Consider the following 22,001-nt stretch of genomic DNA (forward strand, 5'->3'; position numbering starts at 1 on the left):
ATGATGCCAGCTGACAATCACACTGTTTTTGACCCTGTAACTTACATCCTGAATGGCATCCCGGGTACAGAGGAGTCTCATTTCTGGATCGCCATCCCCTTCTGTCTCATGTACGTTGTGACACTTTTTGGGAACTCTCTCCTACTGTTCATCATACTAACAGAACGAAGCCTCCATGAGCCCATGTATCTATTCGTGTCCATGCTGGCCGCTGCTGATCTGCTGTTATCTACCACTACGGTGCCCAAGATGCTGGCTGTATTCTGGTTTAGAGCAGGAGAAATTTCTTTTGCTGCCTGCCTGACCCAGATGTTCTTCATCCATGTCAGTTTTACTGCCGAGTCAGCCATCCTGCTGGCCATGGCGTTTGATCGGTACGTTGCCATCTGCGACCCCATGAGATACACTGCCGTGCTAACCAAGTCTGTGATTGGGAAGATGGGGCTGGCAGTTGTCACAAGAAGTTTCTGTATCATTTTCCCTCTCATCTTTCTCGTGAAGCAGCTGAAGTTCTGCAGAACCAACCTCCTGCCTCACACCTATTGTGAGCACATGGGCATAGCCCGGCTGGCCTGTGACGACATCACAGTCAACATCTGGTATGGCCTAGCCATGGCTATTTTAGTAATTGGTTTGGATGCTGTGCTCATTTCTTTGTCTTATGGGCTGATCCTAAGGGCCATCTTCCGGCTCCCCTTCAAGGAAGCCCGGCTCAAGGCTCTCCGCACCTGCGGCTCCCATTTCTGTGTCATACTGATGTTCTACACACCGGCCTTTTTCTCCTCTTTTGCACACCGATTTGGGCACATCATCCCAGGTTATATTCTCAACCTATTGGCCAACCTCTACGTCCTCATTCCCCCCATGTTAAACCCCATCGTTTATGGGGTGACAACGAAAGAGATCCTGAAACGGGTGATCAATGTGTTTTATCGATGCTGTAGCAGAAGCTCCCTGCTGAGCTAAAAGAGGCAACAGAAAATGCTTTGGGACTTGGAAATTAAAGCCAGGTTTTCATTGGAACTCTAGGGGTGTTTTTACTATGTACTTACACTGTGTGAGCTCAAAAGCTGGTCTTTCTCGCCAACAGAATTTGGGTCCAATGAAAGCTATTTATTCCCCCACTTTGTCTCTCTAATATCCTGGGACTGACATGGCTACAACAGCACTGCGCACTGCCACAGAAGGCAGCCAGACCGAGTGAGTCTTGTTCTAAGTTGAAGGGAAATAGCAAAACAAGAAAGAACAAAGGTAAACATCAGCATGAGAGAGCGAGAGCACGGTGTGTGTATCTCCTGTCTGACAAGCTGCATCTGAGCTGGACTCTTAATGGCAACAGAAAGCAGCAGCCAAGGGGGACATGCCAAAGGCCAGTGGGAAGTGCATTGGGCTGCACGTTGAGAGACACGGTCTCTAGTCTTGGTTCTGCCACCGACCTGCTGTGTCACCTTGGGTTACTTTCTTTTCTTCTCAAACTCCTAAATCCTTCTCAGGGTCACTGCTTTGCCGGCCTCAGTCCCCCATTCCGTAGCCAAGGCCTGCGTGCCATGGAGCTTGTGTTTGTCTGCCTTTCGGCACATTTTGCGTGGATGGGCCCGGCTTCCCCGGGCTGATCTCGCTCTCTTCCCTATACACGTGGCTTAGTGGGGGTGACCAAGCGGGAGAGAGATCGGGGGTGCTGTGGCCTGGTGCACTGGGCCAGGGGCTCATTTGTATGTGATCTCCGGTCCCCCCGACTGTGGGAGAGATAGGGGGAATAGAATCGTGTGTGTGTGTTTAGCTGTTTCTTACCCTCTGCTAAAGGAATGTTTTGCCACTGAGGATAACGTGCTGACTCCTCCTGGGCCTTGGAGGCTTGTTTAACCTTCTGTTAACATCACACAACGTCCAGCAAAAAATTGCTGTGGGAATCTTTTTTCGTTTTATTCCCACCTTCCATTCCTGCAGCTATTGAGAATAAATGTCTCATAAGAACATGAGAATGGTATATACTGGGTCAGGCCAAAGGTCCACAGTAGCCAACGCCAGGTGCTTCAGGGGGATGAACAGAACAGGGAATCATTAAGTGATCCATCCCCTCTCGTCCCATCCTGGCTTCTGATGGTCAGAGGTTTTGGGACACCAGCAGCAAGGGCTTGCATCCCCGACCATCTTGGCTAATAGCCATTGATGGACCTATCCTCCATTTACTTATCTAATTCTTTTTTAATCCTTTGGCCATCACAACATCCCCTGGCAATGAGTTCCACAGATTAGCTCTGTGTTCCTTGAAAATATACTTTCTCTTGTTTGTATTAAATCTGCTGCCTACTAATTTCATTGGGTAACCCCTGGTTTTTGCATTGTGTGTATAAGTAAATGACATTTCTCTATTCACTTTCTCCACACCAGTCATGATTTTATAGTCGCCCTGACCGTCTTGGCTAATAGCCATTGATGGATCGATCCTCCATGGACTTCTCTAATTCTTTTTTGATCCCAGTGATACATGTGTCTAGTTCTTTTTTGAACCCAGTTGTACATTTGGCCATCACTACAACCTCAGCAATGCGTTCCACAGGATACCGCTGTGTTGCATGAAAAAATATGTCCTCTTGTTTGTGTTAAATCTGCTGCCTATTAATTTCGTCAGGTAACCCTTGGTTTTTTGCATTGTGTGTATAAGTAAATAACATTTCTCTATCACTTTCTCCACACCCGTCATGATTTTATAGACCTTTATCCTATCCCCCCTTAGTTGTCTCTTTTCTAAGTTGAACGGTCCAAGTCTTTTTAATCTCTCCTCATATGGAAGCCATTCTATACCCTTTATCATCTTTGTTGCCCTTCTCTGAACCTTTTCAAGTTACACTATATCCTTTTTGAGGTGGGGCTACCAGAACTGGACACACTATTGAAGGTGTAGCCGTACCATGGCAGTATGATATTTTCTATCCATTTCCTAATGGTTCTTAACAATCTATTAGGCTGAACTCCATGAGCCATTTCGTTGGCCAGTCACCCAGTTTTGTGAGATCTCTCTGTAACTGATCACAGTCAGCTTTGGACCTAACTATCTTGAATCATTTTGTATCCTCTCCAAACTTTGCCACTTCACTGTTCACACCCTTTTCTGGATTATTAAGGAATGTGTTGAACAGCACTGATCCCAGTACAGATCCTTGGGGCACCTCACTGTTTACCTCACTCCATTGTGAAAATTGACCATTTATTCCTACCCTTTTCCCCCTATATTTTAACCATTACTGATCCTTGAGGGGGCCTTTCTTCTTATCCCATGACAGCTTATTTTGCCTAAGAGCCTTTGGTGAGGGACCTTGTCAAAGGGTTTCTGAAAGTCCAAGTGCACTATAGCCACTGGATCACCCTTCTCCACACTCTTCTGATGACCTAAAGAATTCTAGTAGCTTGGCGAGGCATGATTTCCCTTTACAAAAACTGTGTTAACTCTTCCCAACATATTGTGTTTATCTTTTTAAGCCATTGGAAATATTTGCTGCTAGCAGTCACAGATGGGCCATACGCCATTGTAGGCAATCTCATTATACCATCCCCTCCATAAACGTATCCAGCTCACTTTGCAGATGAGGCCATTTCTGGGGCAGAGTGGGCTCAAGGGGGGCTGATAGCTCGGGATGGGGGGATCCCGACTGGGGGCTGCCCAGTCTGCAAGTCTGGAGCCAGGCTGGGGAGTGGAGGCAGCACAGGATCAGGTTTCTTTTTTAACTTCTATTCTATGATTCTTCTCTTCTTCAAACTAAATAAGCCCAGTTCCCTCAGCCTCTCCTCATAAGTCATGTGCCCCAGCCCCCTAATCATTTTCATTGCCCTCCGCTGGGCTCTCTCCAATTTGTCCACATCCTTTCTGTAGTGGGGGGACCAAAACTGGATGCAATACTCCAGATTTGGCCTCACCAGTGCAGAATAGAAGGGAATAATCACTTCCCTAGATCTGCTGGCAATGCTCCTACTAATGCAGCCCAATATGCCATTAGCCTTCTTGGCAACAAGGGCACACTGCTGACTCATATCCAGCTTCTCATCCACTGTAATCCCCAGGTCCTTTTCTGCTGAACTACTGCTTTGCCAGTCAGTCCCCAGCCTGTAGTAGTGCATGGGATTCTTCCGTCTTAAGGGCAGGACTCTACACTTGTCCCTGTGGAACCTCATAAGATTTCTTTTGGCCCAATCCTCCAATTTGTCTTGGTCACTCTGGATACTATCCCTACCCTCCAGCATATCTACCTTTCCCCCAACTTAGTGTGATCCGTGAACTTGCTGAGGGTGCAATCCATCCCATCATCCAGATCATTAATGAAGATGTTGAACAAACCCCGGATGTTGAACAAACAGACCTTGGGGCACTCCGCTTGATACCGGCTGCGAACTAGACATTGAGCCATTGATCACTACCCATTGAGCCCGACGAACTAGCCAGCTTTCTATCCGCCTTATAGTCCATTCATCCAATCTGTACTTTTTTAACTTGCTGGCAAGAATACTGTGGGAGACCGTATCAAAAGATATATCACATCACCGCTTTCCCCATATGCACAGAGCCAGTTATCTCATCATAGAAGGCCATCAGTTTGGTCAGGCATGGCTTGCCCTTGGTGAATCCATGTTGACTGTTCCTGATCACCTTCCTCTCCTCCAAGTGCTTCAAAATGGATTTTTTGAGGACCTGCTCCATGATTTTTCCAGGGACTGAGATGAGGCTGACCGGTCCGTAGTTCCCCAGATTCTTCTTCTTCTTTTTTCCCCATTTTTCCAGGAGCTTCTGGTTGAGGGTGGGGAGCCTTCTGGCTCGGGGAGGAAGGAGGGAGGCGGAGAGTTAGTTACAGACCCAGTTACACACCGGCTCTAGGTTAGTTGTTCTTGATCCTGCTGTACATCACAGAAGGACAAGAGAAAAGGATCCTTCCTTTCTCCGCTGGCCAATCCTGTAACCCCAGGGGAAAGAGTCTGCATGGCAGGGAGATGTAGACCCTGGATGACATCTGTGACGGGATCCCTGGGGTGCAGCCTGGGACTCTGGGACGACTGTGCCCCCTGAACTCTCTCCAGTCTGGGCTGTCTCTCACAATGCCTTGCTAGTGACCAGCAGAAAACCCCTCCAGGTGTTGTTATCATGTAGTACAACCTCATGTGGAGCCCCACACCCAGCTAGATTTCATGAATGCTCCCAGAGCCACTCATGAATCACACAGGGAAAGGCACCAGCCAAATCCCCCCCCAGCTCCCAGCACTGCACATCAGGAATATACCGTCTTGCCCTGCTGAAGACGAGCAATGCAGATTTATTAATTGGTTCACCACTTCATCAATGGAAAGTGGACATACACCAGCCTTTGTAAACCTGAGCAGATTAGTCACACACTTCATACAAATTCACTGGAAAGCTAAACAGTAAAACAAATGTATTGATATTAAGCCAGAGGCAAAAAGTCAGAGTAGTTACCGAAATAAAATACACCTCTACCCCGATATAACGCTGTCCTCGGGAGCCAAAAAATCTTACCGCTTTATAGGTGAAACTGCATTATATCGAACTTTCTTTGAGCCGCCGGAGCGTACAGCCCCCCCCCCCCCCGGAGCACTGCTTTACCGCGTTATATCTGAATTCGTATTATATTGGGTCGCGTTATATTGGGGTAGAGGTGTACAATATAAGCACACAGTTTAAACTCTCAACCCTATTAGACTGGGCAACATCTAGATTAAGCAGTTTTTCTCATGCCACTGGATACTGCAGTTCATAGTACTCAGATGTTACCCTTGAAATGTGGGCCAGTCGCCCCAGGTGGAGTGTTCAGGGTGTCCCTGTGGCTTGCAGCGTAGGTGGGGGCAGGAGAAAGGCCCAGCATGCCCCCCCCCCATGTCCTGTTTGATACCCTCAGTCCATGTGCTTGGAGAACACAAGCCCAGGTATGTCTGGGGGACATTGCTGAGTCTCCAGGCAAGGTTGAGCAATTCCCTTGGTATGGCCTCATGCAGGTGAGTCATTGCATTGTAGCTCCCTTGCTGGACAATGGCTGTTGATGGGTTGTTTGACAACCTGCCCGGGCGTTGGTTACTTTCCTTGCTGTTACCTCTGGGGAGCTAATAACTGGCTGATTCCCCAACTTGCAGCATGTTTTAGGAAATAGCTTTCATTGGACCCAAATTCTGATGGAGAGACACCAGCTTTCGAGCTCACACAATGTAAGTACATAGTTAAAACACCCCTAGAGTTCCAGTGACAACCTGGCTTTAATTTCCAACTCCCAAAGCATTTTCTGTTGCCTGATTTAGCTCAGCAGGAAGCTTCTGCTGCAGCATCGATAAAACACATTGATCACCCGTTTCAGGATCTCTTTTGTTCTCACCCCATACACGATGGGGTTTAACATGGGGGGAATAAGCACATAGAGGTTGGCCAGTAGGTTGAGAATATAACCTGGGATGATGTGCCCAAATCGGTGTGCAAAATAAGAGAAAAAGGATGGCATGTAGAACATCAGTATGACACAGAGGTGGGAGCCGCAGGTGCGGAGAGCCTTGAGCCGGGCGTCCTTGGATGGGAGCTGGAAGACGGCCCTTGTCTCTCTAATATCCTGGGACGCACATGGCTACAACAACACTGCTCACTTCAACAAAAGGCGGCCAGACTGTATGAGTCTCTGTTCTAAATTGAAGGGAAACAACAAAACAAGAAAGCACAAATGTAAAATCACCTTGTGAGAGAGCACGGTGTGTGCATCTCCTCTGTGACAAGCTGCATCTGAGCTGGACTCTTAATGGCAAAGGAAAGCAGCAGCCAAGGAGGACATGCCATACACCCATGGGAAGTTCACTGTGCTACACATTGGGAGACGGCGGCTCTAGTGTTCATTCTGCCACTGACCTGCTGTGTCACCTTGGGAGAGTTTCTTTCCTCCTCAATTTCCAATTTGGCAAAGTGAGCACACTTTGGGGCCAGCATGGAAGTCAGGAGCAAGTCTTCTCAGGGAGACAGCGCAGGGATTGCATGGCCCTCCTCCGCACAGCCCAGAACCCGAGCAGGGGTGGCTTTGACTGTGCCATCATGGGCCTCCTCGACCTGGAGATCCACCCCATGAAGACATGGCTTGGGCAGCACAGACCCCCACACCCCACCCCACAGCAAACATGGTGATTCATAATGTTTAAGGCCAGAAGGAACCACAGTCTGACCTCCTGTATAACACAGGCCCTAGAATTATACCCAGGCACCCCAGTATCAAACCCAATAACTTGTTTTTCTTTACAGCAACTTCCACAAAGATATATGAACTCCTAAATCCTTCTCAGGGTCACTGCTTTCTATCCACCTTATAGTCCATTCATTCAATCCATATTTCGTTAACTTGCTGGAAAGAATACTGTGGGAGACCGTATCAAAAGCTTTGCTAAAGTCAAGATATATCACATCCACCACTTCCCCATCTCCACAGAGCCAGTTATCTCATCATAGAAGGCACTCAGGTTGGTCAGGCATGACTTGCCCTTGGTGAATCCATGCTGACTGTTCCTGATCACCTTTCCTCCAAGTGCTTCAAAATGGATTCCTTGAGGACCTGCTCCATGATTTTGCCAGGTACTGAAGTGAGGCTGACCAGTGTGTAGTTTCCCAGGTTCTCTTTCTTCCCTTGTTAAAATATGGGCACTAAATTTGCCTTTTTCCAATCTTCCGGGACCTCCCCGATCACCACCAATTTTCAAAGATAATGGCCAATGGCTTTGCAATCACATCAGCCAACTCCCTCAGCACCCTTGGATGCATTAGATCTGGACCCATGGACTTGTGCATGTCCAACTTTTCTAAATAGTCCTTAACCTGTTCCTTCACCACTGAGGGCTGCTCACCTCCTGCCCATACTGTGTTGCCCAATGCAGCAGTCTGGGAGCTGACGTTGTCTGTGAAGATCAAGGCAAAAAAAGCATTGAGTACTTCAGCTATTTCCACATCCTCTGTCACTAGGTTGCCTCCCCCATTCAGTAAGAGTCACCCTGACCATATTGAATAATAGCTATTGATGGATCGATCCTCCATGGACTGATCTATTTCTTTTTTTCCCCAGTTATACATGTGTCTAGTTCTTCTTTGAATGCAGTTCTACTTTTGGCCATCACTACATCCCCTTGCAATGAGTTCCACAGGTTGCATCTGTGTTGCTTGAAAAAATATGTCCTCTTGTTTGTATTAAATCCGCTGCCTATTAATTACATCGCGCAACCTCTGGTTTTTGTATATTGTGAGAAAATAAATAACATTTCTCTATTCAATTTTTCCACACCAGTCATGATTTTATAGACCTCTGTCATATCCCCCCTTAGAGGTCTTTTTTCTAAGCTGAACAGCCCAAGTCTTTTTAGTCATGGTGAAAAGCCCCAAGGTGAAGGAGGAGGTTGTGGGGAAGCCACAGGGCCCTGCCCCCCGACTCTGCAGTCAGCCGTGACTCTCAGCCAGCGTGTAAAACAGAAGGTTTATTTCTCGAAGGAACAGAATGTAGAACAGAACTTGTTAGCACAAAAATCAGTGACTCAGTAAATTCATCTTTGGGGGACCCCGGGCCGGACACCCCAGACTCCCATCTCTCCGAGTCCCCCACAGCAGACTGCCCAGCTTCCAGTGGCCCAACCTCTGACACGCCCATTGCTCCTTCTCCTGGTCTGTGTCTCCCTTCCCAGGCAAAGTGTCACCTGGTTGCATCCCCCTCCTGGGTCTCAGGTGACGAAGGGCACCAGCCATCGCTTACATTCAGGCAGCTGGAGCCGCCTCACCTGGCCCCGAGGGCCTCAGCAATAGTCACACACCCTAATTCCCACCACCTAGGCATTGTGGTGCAGCACAACAGGGAAATTGAGGCACACACAGTATTCATTCAAAACTGTAAGACTCAAGTAGGCTCGCATATAACATAATAAGGAAGAAAAACCCACTTTGTAACAGGTGTGTACTGGTGCCTAAGGGCCATGTAGACCGATCTTCAAGACCTGTGGTCCCTGACGCCCAGACAGTAATGGACAGAGTCAAACAGGCCGATGGCAGCCTTCTCTCCTGGCACCTTTACTATTGCTGCCAGTCAAGTCTGGACTGAGAAGACAAATTCTCTGACTTTGCCCCTCGCTGACAGAAGCAATCAGGACAGCCCACCGGACCCGGAATCCCTAGGGGACATTACCCAGTGATAATCCTAGACATGTAGGACTGGAAGGGACCGCAACGGGTCATCTAGTCCAGGCCCCTACACTCAAGGCAAACATTTTGAAAACTGGCTGCGGCTTTAAAGGGTTTCAGGTTTGGACGCAGGGGCACCGGAATGAGGGGGGGGGCAACGGCCATGGCCCCATCACTTATAAAAGTCAGAGGGCTAAGTCCTCCCAAAGTTTATGAGCCAGAAGGGCGAGCGACAGGAGGAGATGGTGGAGAGGAGTGAGTGGGGGGCGGGTCTCGGGGAGAAGGGGTGGGGTGAGGTCTCAGGGGGAGGGTGGTACGAGGGTGGGGTTTGGGGAGAATGAGTGGGGTGGGGTGTCAGGGGAAGGGGCGGTGCAGGGAGGTGGCTCAGGGAGGGAGGTGAGGTGGGTTCTCAGGCGGAGGGGCTGGGCAAGTGGGGCCTTGGGGAAAGGGGCAGTGCGGGGGGGCAGGCCACAGTTCAGGCACCAGTGGGCCCCCCCGCCACACACACTTTTTGGAGCTTCTCCCCTCCTGTTTGGATGCTGAGCTTCAGTCATTCAGGATCTGGCTTTTCACAGCCGCTGAGCACCCGCCACTCCAGTGGCAGAGCGTGGGAGCTGCGAGAGCTCAGCACCTCTTGAAATCTTGGCTGAGGTGAGTCCCAGGTTGGGGGCTGCAGCAGGTCAACTCTGCACCTTGGTAGAGGAACATGGGAACCACCAGATTGGATCAGAGCCGGGTCCATCTAGCCCAGTAGCCCATGGCCAGCACCAGATGCTTCAGAAGAAGCTGTGAAAATCTCTCATGAGGGGGATATGGGATAATCTTCCCCTCACAGCCTGCGTCCCATCCTTATCTCTAACAGAGATTGGCTTCAACCCTGAGCCCTGGGGTTCACTCTCCCTTCCAAAATGTGTGTTGTCATTAGGTCTGGTAACTCTGGGTATTTTTGATACCCAGATAAATGTCCAATCCCTTTATGAATCTTGCTAAAGTTTTGGCCTCAACAAAATCCTGCAGCAGTGAGTTCCACAGTTTGATTACATGTTTTGTGGGAAAGTATTCCCTTATATTGGGTTTGATTTGCCACCTTTTACTTTCCTTGCATGTCCCTTGTTCTAGTGCTATGAGAGGAAGAGCAGCTCCTGATTTCCCCTCTCTCTACCACCTACCATCTTACATATACACATAGAGCGAGACAAGGGGTGGGTCTTTTATTGGACCAACTTGTGTTGTGGAAAGCAGTTCTTCAGGTTCTCAGAAAGGTATTGGGATATTCCAGCTAAATACAAGGTGGAACAGATAGTTTAGTGTGAGTAGTTTGCACCTATTCAAAGGGACCATTCAAGGTGAACAGGCCGACAGAAGTTGGTCCAGTAAAAGATATTCCCTCCCCCACCTTGTCTCTCTAATATCCTGGGACTGACGGAGCTACAACGACATGGCACACACACATATAGGTTTTCAGGATGGTTGCACTAAGTGAGACTGAAGGCAGTCTGTGTAAAAACGACTGCGTTGGTTCTCATGGCTCCCAGGACTGTCACCCTGTTACCCCCTGACTCCAGGATCCAATTTTTCATAAGAACGTCCCCGCACCAGGAGATGTCCCCGCACCAGGAGATGTCTCCTCTGTGAAAGAATCCAGACGGCCACTCCCCACAGCATTTTGTCTCTGTTCATAGGCCCGCAATGCTGTATGTTGTAAGGATCCTTTATTTATCTCCAAGTGGTGTTGACTGCAGTTGTCTCTGATGGTTTCCCATAGATAATCTTCGGCTGGAGCAAGGGTGGACAATTGAGCCTGGCATTACATCCCCGGCTAACCAGGGTGGGGTGACGATGCCCTCCAGGATTGGCCATCACCAAAACACACTATGCCCTGATAACTAACTTCTCCTCCAAGTCCATAAAACACACTGTCAATATCAATATGTTATCTGTTAACAATTACCTGGACATGCCTTTTGCAATGGTTATGAAGCTTGAGAAGTTACAAGCTTTCTGCACACACCTTACATGCTACTCTTTATGGGTAAATATTCCATAAGCCTTGTGTGTGGTGTAGTGAGTTTGTCAGGCCTGAGACAAGAGCTGTTTGCAAGGAACAGGGAACTCTTTGCCGGGGGCCTCAGAGTCACAAGGACCTTTCTAAATAACATATAAAAGGAGAAATGATCAGATCAAACAAGTGAGAGGAGGAAAGGGTTAATTCTCTGCTGCTCTTCCCCACCTGAGCCAGTCACAGAGGCAGGTCCCTGTGGCTCTGTGCTGGCTCTGAGCCCCCCCCCCCGGGATTCACAGGACAGCAGTATAAATATCCCTGTACCTCAGCCCTGGTCAGTGCAGATTCCCCGCCACCTGCAGCTCCCCGACCCGGTCACAGGCAGAGATTCCTCCTCCCCAGCTGGGGCCGGAGCCTGGTGAGTCGTTTGCATGGAATGAAGCTGTGAAGGGGCGAATGGAAAGACATGAAACCTGTGCAATGTTTGAGCTGGGGTTGGATAGAATGGGGGTGTGTAACTCTGAGTGCAGGGGCAGGACGGGAGCCGGGGCACTGAGATAATGCTCCTGTGACTGCGTTGGGGTTCAGTGTTAGGAAGAGGTCTCCGGGTTACCCTGATGCACTTCCACGGACGTCACTGGGGGTCTTGCTGTTGAACTCAATGGGCTCTGGACTGGGCCATTCTTGGTTACATCACTTTTCAGAGTAAACCTCATTGGTAATCTACTCAGGCCCTGTAATATTCTACACCCCAAATCCCGAGGTCCTCACTCAGGCAACACTTCCATTAACGCCATAAGGACCCCAGGACTGGGTCCGTTCAAGTTGGCAGAAATTAGCTGGTTTCAAGGAGCTTAGCTGTGAATGTCCGAACTGTAGGACCCTGGAGCAGCCGATTATAAGCGCTGCTTTGATACCAATGTTCCACCTTCTTATGGTGACCTCATCTCCCTGTGCTGAATACGGGACACCTGGTAAAATTACCCATATTCAAGCGAGTTCCATGGCAATCAATCAGAACTATGCAGTACAAATGTTCAAATTAACAACAAGTTGACTGAGCCCCTGTTAAAAACAACTACTGCATAGTTGGATTCTTTTTAACTACCTTCTTCTCTTTAAGGCTTTAGGGTTCACACAGGGAGGGGTGACACACACAGCCCTCCCCCCCACACACACACAGACGGGGAGAGCTCACACAGACACACTCCTGTACACCTCTCTCACAGAGGGGGGTGACCGACCAACCGACCTAACCCTCCCTGTCTGGCGCGCTCTGCCCTCAATGCCTGGCTGGGACCCTGGGATGGACTCGCATCTCCTGGTACCTCGCACCGTGTCTTCCTGAGGCAACATGTGGGAGGGCATGCAAGGTCACATACCCCCCCAGGTTTCGGCCAGTGTTCAAACCAGAATGTGGACAGCAGCAGCCTTTCAGCACAGTGTGGGAGGGAAGGGACAAGAGTTTCTTCCAACCACAGGGGAGGAGGAGTGGGGGAAGGGATAAGAACATAAGAATGGCCACACTGGGTCAGATCAAAGGTCCATCCAGTCCAGTATCCTGTCTTCCGACAGTGGCCAATGCCAGGTGCCCCAGAGGGAATAAACAGAACAGGTCATCATCAAGTGATCCATCCCCTGTCACCCATTCCCAGCCTCTGGCAAACAGAGGCTAGGAACACCATCCCTGCCCATCCTGGCTAATAGCCATTGATGGATCTATCCTCCATGAATTTATCTAGTTCTTTTTATAACCCTTTTATAGTCTTCGCCTTCACAACATCCTCTTGCAAAGAGTTCCACAGGTTGACTGTGGCTTGTGCAAAGAAATACTTCTTTTTGTTTGTTTTAAACTTGCTGCCTATTAATTTCATTTAGTAACCCCTAGTTCTTGTGTTATGAGAAGGAGTAAATATCACTTCCTTATTTACTTTCTCCACATCAGTCATGATTTTATAGACCTCTATCATATCCCCCCTCGTCATTTCTTTTCCAAGCTGAAAAGTCCCAGTCTTATCAATCTCTCCTCATATAGAAGCCGTTCCATACCCCTAATCATTTTGTTGCCCTTTTCTATACCTTTTCCTATTCCAATATATCCATTTTTGAGATGGAGCGACCACATCTGCACACAGTGTTCAAGATGTGGGCATACCATGAATTTATATAGAAGCAATATTATATTTTCTGTGTTATTATCTATCCCTTTCTTAATAATTCCCAAGATTCATTAAATAAATAGAACGGAGCATAAGCACTGCCAAACTGAGTGTAAAAATGTAATAAGAAAAGCCAAAAAGGAGTTTGAAGAACAGCTAGCCAAAAACTCAAAAGGTAATAACAAAATGTTTTTTAAGTACATCAGAAGCAGGAAGCCTGCTAAACAACCAGTGGGGCCCCTGGACGATCGAGATACAAAAGGAGCGCTTAAAGACGATAAAGTCATTGCGGAGAAACTAAATGGATTCTTTGCTTCAGTCTTCACGGCTGAGGATGTTAGGGAAATTCCCAAACCTGAGCTGGCTTTTGTAGGTGACAAATCTGAGGAACTGTCACGGATTGAAGTGTCACTAGAGGAGGTTTTGGAATTAATTGATAAACTTAACATTAACAAGTCACCGGGACCAGATGGCATTCACCCAAGAGTTCTGAAAGAACTCAAATGTGAAGTTGCGGAACTGTTAACTAAGGTTTGTAACCTATCCTGTAAATCAACTTCTGTACCCAATGACTGGAAGTTAGCTAATGTAACGCCAATATTTAAAAAGGGCTCTAGAGGTGATCCCGGCAATTACAGACTGGTAAGTCTAACATCTGTACCGGGCAAATTAGTTGAAACAATAGTTAAGAATAAAATTGTCCGACACATAGAAAAACATAAACTGTTGAGCAATAGTCAACATGGTTTCTGTAAAGGGAAATTGTGTCTTACTAATCTATTAGAATTCTTTGAAGGGGTCAACAAACAAGTGGACAAGGGGGATCCAGTGGACATAGTGTACTTAGATTTCCAGAAAGCCTTTGACAAGGTCCCTCACCAAAGGCTCTTATGTAAATTAAGCTGCCATGGGATAAAAGGGAAGGTCCTTTCATGGATTGAGAACTGGTTAAAAGACAGGGAACAAAGGGTAGGAATTAATGGTAAATTCTCAGAATGGAGAGGGGTAACTAGTGGTGTTCCCCGAGGGTCAGTCCTCAGACCAATCCTATTCAACTTATTCATAAATGATCTGGAGAAAGGGGTAAACAGTGAGGTGGCAAAGTTTGCAGATGATACTAAACTGCTCAAGATAGTTAAGACCAAAGCAGACTGTGAAGAACTTCAAAAAGATCTCACAAAACTAAGTGATTGGGCAACAAAATGGCAAATGAAATTTAATGTGGATAAATGTAAAGTAATGCACATTGGAAAAAATAACCCCAACTATACATACAATATGATGGGGGCTAATTTAGCTACAACAAGTCAGGAAAAAGATCTTGTAGTCATCGTGGATAGTTCTCTGAAAATGTCCACGCAGTGTGCAGAGGCGGTCAAAAAAGCAAACAGGATGTTAGGAATCATTAAAAAGGGGATAGAGAATAAGGCTGAGAATATATTATTGCCCTTATATAAATTGATGGTACGCCCTCATCTCGAATACTGCGTACAGATGTGGTCTCCTCATCTCAAAAAAGATATACTGGCACTAGAAAAGGTTCAGAAAAAGGCAACTAAAATGATTAGGGGTTTGGAACGGGTCCCATATGAGGAGAGATTAAAGAGGCTAGGACTCTTCACTTTGGAAAAGAGGAGACTAAGGGGGGATAAGATAGAGGTATATAAAATCATGAGTGATGTGGAGAAAGTGGATAAGGAAAAGTTATTTACTTATTCCCATAATACAAGAACTAGGGGCCACCAAATGAAATGAATGGGGAGCAGGTTTAAAACAAATAAAAGGAAGTTCTTCTTCACACAGCGCACAGTCAACCTGTGGAACTCCTTGCCTGAGGAGGTTGTGAAGGTTAGGACTATAACAGGGTTTAAAAGAGAACTAGATAAATTCATGGAGGTTAAGTCCAGTAATGGCTATTAGCCAGTATGGGTAAGGAAGGGTGTTCCTAGCCTCTGTTTGTCAGAGGGTGGAGATGGATGGCAGGAGAGAGATCACTTGATCATTACCTGTTAGGTTCATTCCCTCTGGGGCACCTGGCATTGGCCACTGTCGGCAGACAGGATACTGGGCTAGATGGACCTTTGGTCTGACCCAGTATGGCCGTTCTTATGTTCTTATGTATTCTGTTCGTTTTTTTGGCTGCCGTTGCACATTGAGTGGATGTTTTCAGAGAATTACCCACAATGATGCCAAGATCTCTTTCTTGAGTTGTAACAGCTAATTTAGAGCCCATCATTTTATAGGTATAGTTGAGATTATGTTTTCCAATATGCATTACATTGCATTTATCAACACTGAATTTCTTCTACCATTTTCTTCTCCAGTCGCGCAGTTTTGAGAGATCCTTTTGTAGCTCTTCACAGTCTGCCTGGCATTTAACTTTCTTGAGTAGTTTTGTATCATCTGCACATTTTGCCACTTCACTGTTTACCCCTTTTTATAGTCCATTTATGAATATGTTGAATAGGACTGGTCCCAGTACAGACCCATGGGGGACACAACTATTTACTACTCACCATTCTGAGAACTGACCATTTATTCCTACCCTTTGTTTCCTATCTTTTAACCAGTTACCAATCCATCAGAGGATCTTCCCTCTTATCCCATGACAGCTTACTTTACTTAACAGCCTTTAGTGACGGACCTTGTCAAAGGCTTTCTGAAAACCTAAGTACACTATATCCACTGGATCCCCTTTGTTCACATGCTTGTTGACCCCCTCAAATAATTCTAGCAGATTGGTGAGGCATGATTTTCCTTTAGAAAAAAACTTGTTGACTCTTCCCAACAAATTATGTTAATTTATGTGTCTGACAATTTTGCTCTTTACTATAATTTCAACCAGTTTGTCCGGTACTGAAGTCTTGCTTACTGGCCTGTAATTGCCAGGGGGAGGAGCTGGGGGGTGAAGTGGGTGCTAAGCCCCTGCCCCGGGGGCTGCTGTGAAGCCTGCAAGTTCAGGGCATGAACAGGCTGAAATTTCTTCCCCCTCCTCCCAGAGCTTAGCTGAGGGACGGAGAGGCTTCCCCGTACCAGCGCTGTGCGGGGCTTTGGCACATGCAGGTCTCAGCACCTCCTGTCCAGCATCCTGAGCCAGAGGGTCTTTGGCTTTCCCAGGGCCCAGCCAGAGGCAGTGGGGAAAGGAAGGAACCTGCCAGTCAGGCTGCTCGTGAGCTGAGTGCTCTGTGAGGGGCTGGTTCTCTGCACAGGGCTGGAAGCGGGATGTGCCCCACTTGCAGTCAGGATCTGGGAGAGCAGCGGGGTTTGGGGGAGTGAAGAGGCAAAGCAGGGAGAGGACAGCGAGAGGGGGAGTATGTAAAGGGCTGATGGGTGGGCAGCAGAGGCGACATGTAACTGGCTGCTGTCTGGTGCCTGCCTGTACGCACCAGCCACTGCAGTGCGCAGCCAGTGACGGTGGGAAATGGGACGGGGGGTGGGGCCCTGCTGGCCACGAGCCGGCGCACAGTAGGGGCTGCGCTGACAGACAAGCAGGGGGAGCAGCCGGCTCTATGTGCTGCATCTTCAGCCTGCCACCAGCCTTGCACACCCACCCCCATCGTCACCCCCTGGATCCTCCCCCCCCACTCACCGTTGGTAGGCAGGCATCTGGGAAGCAGGGATCTGGCCAGCAGCAGGACCTGCTAGTGCGGATGGGGGGAGATAGAAAATATGGGACAAGTTTGCCTGTTTGAAGAAAAAGTCGGGACACCTGCAGGAGGGCTTAAATACGGGACTGTCCCTTTAAAAACAGGACATCTGGTCCCCCTCCACCTACTGCAGCTGTAGTTCTCTGGAGCAGAGCTACCAGCTCGGCTAGGTTTAAAATGCTGCGTCCGCGCAGCTGCACCGCTGTGGTGCGTTAGTGGCGACGCTCTGTGCTGATGGGGGAGAGCTCCCCCGGCAGCGTAGTTAATCCACCTCCCCGAGAGGCGGTAGCTATGTCTACACGGGGTGTGTGTGTGTGTGTGTGTGTGTGTGTGTGTGTGTGTCAGGTTGGTGTATCTATGTCGCTCACAGGTGTGGATTTTTCACACCACTGAGCAACGTGGTTATCCCAATATAGGTCTGTAGTGCAGACCAGACCTTAATTGAGATTGGCTTCACATATATAGGACCAAATCCTGAAAAAACGTGTAACTTTACTCAGGTGAGTATTTTCATCAAACTCAATGCGAGTTGCTCGTGAATGAGTTTACTCGTGTGCTTGAGTGTTGGTTGGGTGAAGGCCTCAGAGCCTGAGGGATCCAGCAGGAGGATTGTGAAGGAAAGAGGTTCTGCTCTCACCCTATTATAAAATGGGAGTGACTCTGCAATTGTGAGTGTGAAACTGGGGTAGGTGCCAGAAGAACCAGTCGTGTGGCTTCTTTACCTCACTTTCACAGTCACTACTTGAGACCTGAGAGTGACTGTAGCAAACGTGTGAAGGAGAGATTCTGCTGTGGACAGCAGGAGGGAGCGTCCTGCTTCACCTGGGGCCAGAACCATCCAAGTCATCATCCCTTTTTTGGAATGGAGATATTACATCAGAGGGGCAGTACGTAACTTGTGGGTCACCAGTGTGGTAAAATGTTCGGCTGTGTATGTGTGTGTTCTCGCTGTGTCCTTTCCCAGCTCTGCAGACAGTTGGCACAGCAGACCTCGAGCGAACCACCCAATGACCAGAAGATCCGTTAAGGTACGAAGGCAACCAGCCAGGTTTATTGTCGATGAAGCACGGTACTAGTATCCCACAGACTCTACTGGAGCACTAATACATGTATGCCAGTTAGAATGGTCCAGCTCAGTGAACAGTGTGACTTTCTTTTTCTCCCCAGGTTAGACAGAGACACTCCCTTTGAGGCTCCATTTCATACATCAATACAAACAAGTTATATATTGCCCCTTTAACATAGTTAATTGACACCCTCTGACATAGTTGGGTTCCACCCAACACCTTGTACATCTCTACCCATCACACTCTCATCCTGACCTTATCTTTACGATGGATTCATCATGTTCCTCTTATCTTTAGGGAATGTGTTGGTATGGAGGTGTTCTGGTACCACCTTTATGGAATGTGTTTGCATGAGTGCTCTGTGCCCAGCACCTCTTAGAAACGTGTGGATTTGAAATATCAGCCCTGTGCTTGCCAGATGCTGTGAGCAGGGCCTACCTCTAGCTCACAGCCTATTTTTGCTTTATATCAACAAAGTTTTGACCATTACTTTAGCCCAGGCCTCAGCCCTTATACTAGGACTCTAATACTAGGGCTTATGTCTCAGGCTCTCTTCCTATTACTGTTCCGCAGTACGAGAGTGTTACTGGATTTACGGTCACACAGGACAGGCAGCTGTCATACAATGAAGTTTTTGATGGTATCTATGATATTCTCAACAAATACATTCCAGTCCCAGCTGACACTACAGTTCTCAGTGATTTTCTCTTTTGTTGTTAGTCACAGGAAACTGAATAGAAGATCTAAGTGATGGCACATGATGCCAGCTGACAATCACACTGTTTTTGACCCTGTAACTTACATCCTGACTGGCATCCTGGGTACGGAGGAGTCTCATGTCTGGATTGCCATCCCCTTCTGTCTGATTTACATTGCGACAATTTTTGGGAACTCTCTCCTACTATTCATCATACTAACAGAACGAAGCCTCCATGAGCCCATGTATCTATTCATGTCCATGCTGGCCGCTGCTGATCTGCTGTTATCTACCACTGCAGTGCCCAAGATGCTGGCTGTATTCTGGTTTAGAGCGGGAGAAATTTCTTTTGCTGCCTGCCTGACCCAGATGTTCTTCATCCATGTCAGTTTTATTGCCGAGTCGGCCATCCTGGTGGCCATGGCGTTTGATCGGTACGTTGCCATCTGCGACCCCCTGAGATACACCATCATACTAACCAAGTCTGTCATCAGGAAAATAGGGCTGTCAGTTGTCACAAGAAGTTTCTGTATCATTTTCCCTTTCATCTTTCTCGTGAAGCAGCTGAAGTTCTGCAGAACCAACCTCCTGCCTCACACCTATTGTGATCACATGGGCATCGCCCGGCTGGCCTGCAACGACATCACAGTCAACCTCTGGTATGGTGTAGCCATGGCTATTATAGTAATTGGTTTGGATGTTGTGCTCATTGCTTTGTCTTATGGGTTTATCCTCAGGGCCGTCTTCCGGCTCCCCTCGAAGGCCGCCCGGCTCAAGGCTCTCCGCACCTGCGGCTCCCATGTCTGTGTCATACTGATGTTCTACATGCCATCCTTTTTCTCCTCTTTAGCACACCAGTTTGGGCACATCATCCCAGGTTATATTCTCAACCTACTGGCCAACCTCTACATGCTCATTCCCCCCATGTTAAACCCCATCGTGTATGGGGTGACAACAAAAGAGATCCTGAAACGGGTGATCAATGTGTGCTAAAGGAGGCAACAGAAAATGCTTTGGGACTTGGAAATTATACCCAGGTTTTCATTGGACCTATAGGGTTGTTTTTATTATGTACTTACACTGTGTAAACTGGAAAGCTGGTCTCTCTCGGCAACAGAATTTGGTCCTATAAAAGACATCTCCTCCCCCACTTTGTCTCTCTAATATCGTGGGACTGACATGGCTACAACAGCACTGCACACTGCCACAGAAGGCAGCCAGACCGAGTGAGTCTTGTTCTAAGTTGAAAGGAAAGAGCAAAACATGAAAGAAAAAAAGGTAAAAATCACCATGAGAGAGCACGGTGTGTGCATCTCCTCTCTGACAAGTTGCGTCTAACCTGGAATCTTAATAGCAAAAGAAAGCAACAGAAAAGGGGGCCATGCCATAGGCCCGTGGGAAGTGCACTGGTCTGCAATTTGGGAGAGAGGGGCTCTAGTCTTGGTTCTGCCACCAACCTGCTATCTCACCTAGGGTTAGTTTATTTCCTCCTCAAACTCCTAAATCCTTCTCAGGATCACTGCTTTGTTGGCCTCTGTCCCCCATTCCGTAGCCAAGGCCTGCATCCCACAGACTGTTTACCTCACTCCAATGTGAAAATGGACCATTTATTCCTACCCTTTGTTTCCTATATTTTAACCAATTACTGATCCATGAGGGGGCCTTCTGTCTTATCCATTGATAGCTTACTTTGCCTAAGAGCCTTTGGTGAAAGTCCAAGTGCACTATAGCTACTGGATCACCCTTCTCCAGATTCTTCTGATGACCTAAAGAATTCTAGTAGCTTGGTGAGGCATGATTTCCCTTTACAATACCTGTGTTAACTCTTCCCAACATATTGTGTTTATCTTTTTAAGCCATTGGAAATATTTGCTGCTAGCAGTCACAGATGGGCCATACGCCATTGTAGGCAATCAACTTATCCAGCTCACTTTGAAGATGAGGAAATTTCTGGGTGCAGAGTAGGCTCGAGGGGGGCTGATAGCTCAGGATGGGGGGATCCCAGCTGGGGACTGCCCACTCTGGAAGTGTGGAGACAGGCTGGGGAGTGGAGGCAGGACAGGGGCAGGTTTCATAGAATATCAGGGTTGGAAGGGACTTCAAGAGGTCATCTAGTCCAACCCCCTGCTCAAAGCAGGACCAACCCCAACTAAATCATCCCAGACAGGACATTGTCAAGCTGGGCTTTAAAAACTTTTAAGGATGGAGATTCCACCACCTCCATAGGGAACCCATTCCAATGCTTCACCACCCTCCTAGTGAAATAGTTTTTCCTAATATCCAACCTAGACCTCCCCCACTGCAACTTGAGACCATTTTGCTCCTTGTTCTGTCATCTGCCACCACTGAGAACAGCCGAGCTCCATTGTCTTTGGAACCCTCCTTCAGGTATTTGAAGGCTGCTATCAAATCCCCCCTCACTCCTCTCTTCTGCAAACTAAATAAGCCCAGTTCCCTCAGCCTCTCCTCATAAGTCATGTGCCCCAGCCCCCTAATCATTTTTGTTGCCCTCCGCTGGACTCTCTTCAATTTGTCCACATCCCTTCTATAGTGGGGGACCCATTATTTGATACATTACTCAAGATGTGGCCCCACTAGTGCCGAATAGAGGGGAATAATCACTTCCCTCGATCTGCTGGCAGTGCTCCTACGAATGCAGCCCAATATGTCGTTAGCCTTCTTGGCAACAAGGGCACACTGTTAACTCATATCCAGCTTCTCATCCACTGTAATCCCCAGATCCTTTTCTGCAGAACTGCCACTTAGCCAGTCACTCCTCAGCCTATAGCTGTGCATTGGATTCTTCCATCCTAAGGGCAGGACTCTGCACTTGTCCTTGTTGAACCTCATCAGGTTTCTTTTGGCCGAATCCTCCAATTTGTCTAGGTCACTCTAGACCCTATCTCTACTCTCCAGCATATCTACCTCTCCCCCCAGCTTAGTGTCAGCTTAGCGAACTTGTTGAGGATGCAATCCATCCCATCATCTAGATCATTAATGAAGACGTTGAACAAAACCGGCTCCAGGACAGACGCCTGGGCACTCCACTTGATACCGGCTGCCAACTAGACATTGAGCCGTTGATCACTACCCTTTGAGCCCGAAGATCTGGCCAGCTTTCTATCCACCTTATAGTCCATTTATCCAATCCATACTTTTTTAACTTGGTATCAATAATACTGTGGGAGATTGTATCAAAAGTTAAGAAGGCAATCAGGATGGTCAGGCATGACTTGCCCTTGGTGAAT

The 22,001-nt window shown here is 47.8% G+C and overlaps 2 protein-coding genes across 2 annotated transcripts; both read left to right on the top strand.

Annotated features, from left to right (window-relative positions):
- Positions 1-966, top strand: LOC135883127 (olfactory receptor 52B2-like). Its single transcript, XM_065410189.1, has one exon. The coding sequence runs from the start codon at positions 1-3 to the stop codon at positions 964-966; it is 966 nt and encodes a 321-aa protein (XP_065266261.1).
- Positions 967-18,813: 17,847 nt separating this feature from the next.
- LOC135873722 (olfactory receptor 52B2-like) lies at positions 18,814-19,746 on the top strand. The gene has a single exon (XM_065398362.1). The coding sequence runs from the start codon at positions 18,814-18,816 to the stop codon at positions 19,744-19,746; it is 933 nt and encodes a 310-aa protein (XP_065254434.1).
- The last annotated feature ends 2,255 nt before the right edge of the window (positions 19,747-22,001 follow it).

This window comes from Emys orbicularis, chromosome 1 (genome assembly GCF_028017835.1).
Source record: "Emys orbicularis isolate rEmyOrb1 chromosome 1, rEmyOrb1.hap1, whole genome shotgun sequence".
NCBI lineage: Eukaryota > Metazoa > Chordata > Testudines > Emydidae > Emys > Emys orbicularis.

Excerpts from the sequence above, each read along its gene's own strand:
- LOC135883127 (XM_065410189.1), top strand. The coding sequence starts at position 1 with ATGATGCCAGCTGACAATCACACTGTTTTTGACCCTGTAACTTACATC.
- LOC135873722 (XM_065398362.1), top strand. The coding sequence starts at position 18,814 with ATGATGCCAGCTGACAATCACACTGTTTTTGACCCTGTAACTTACATC.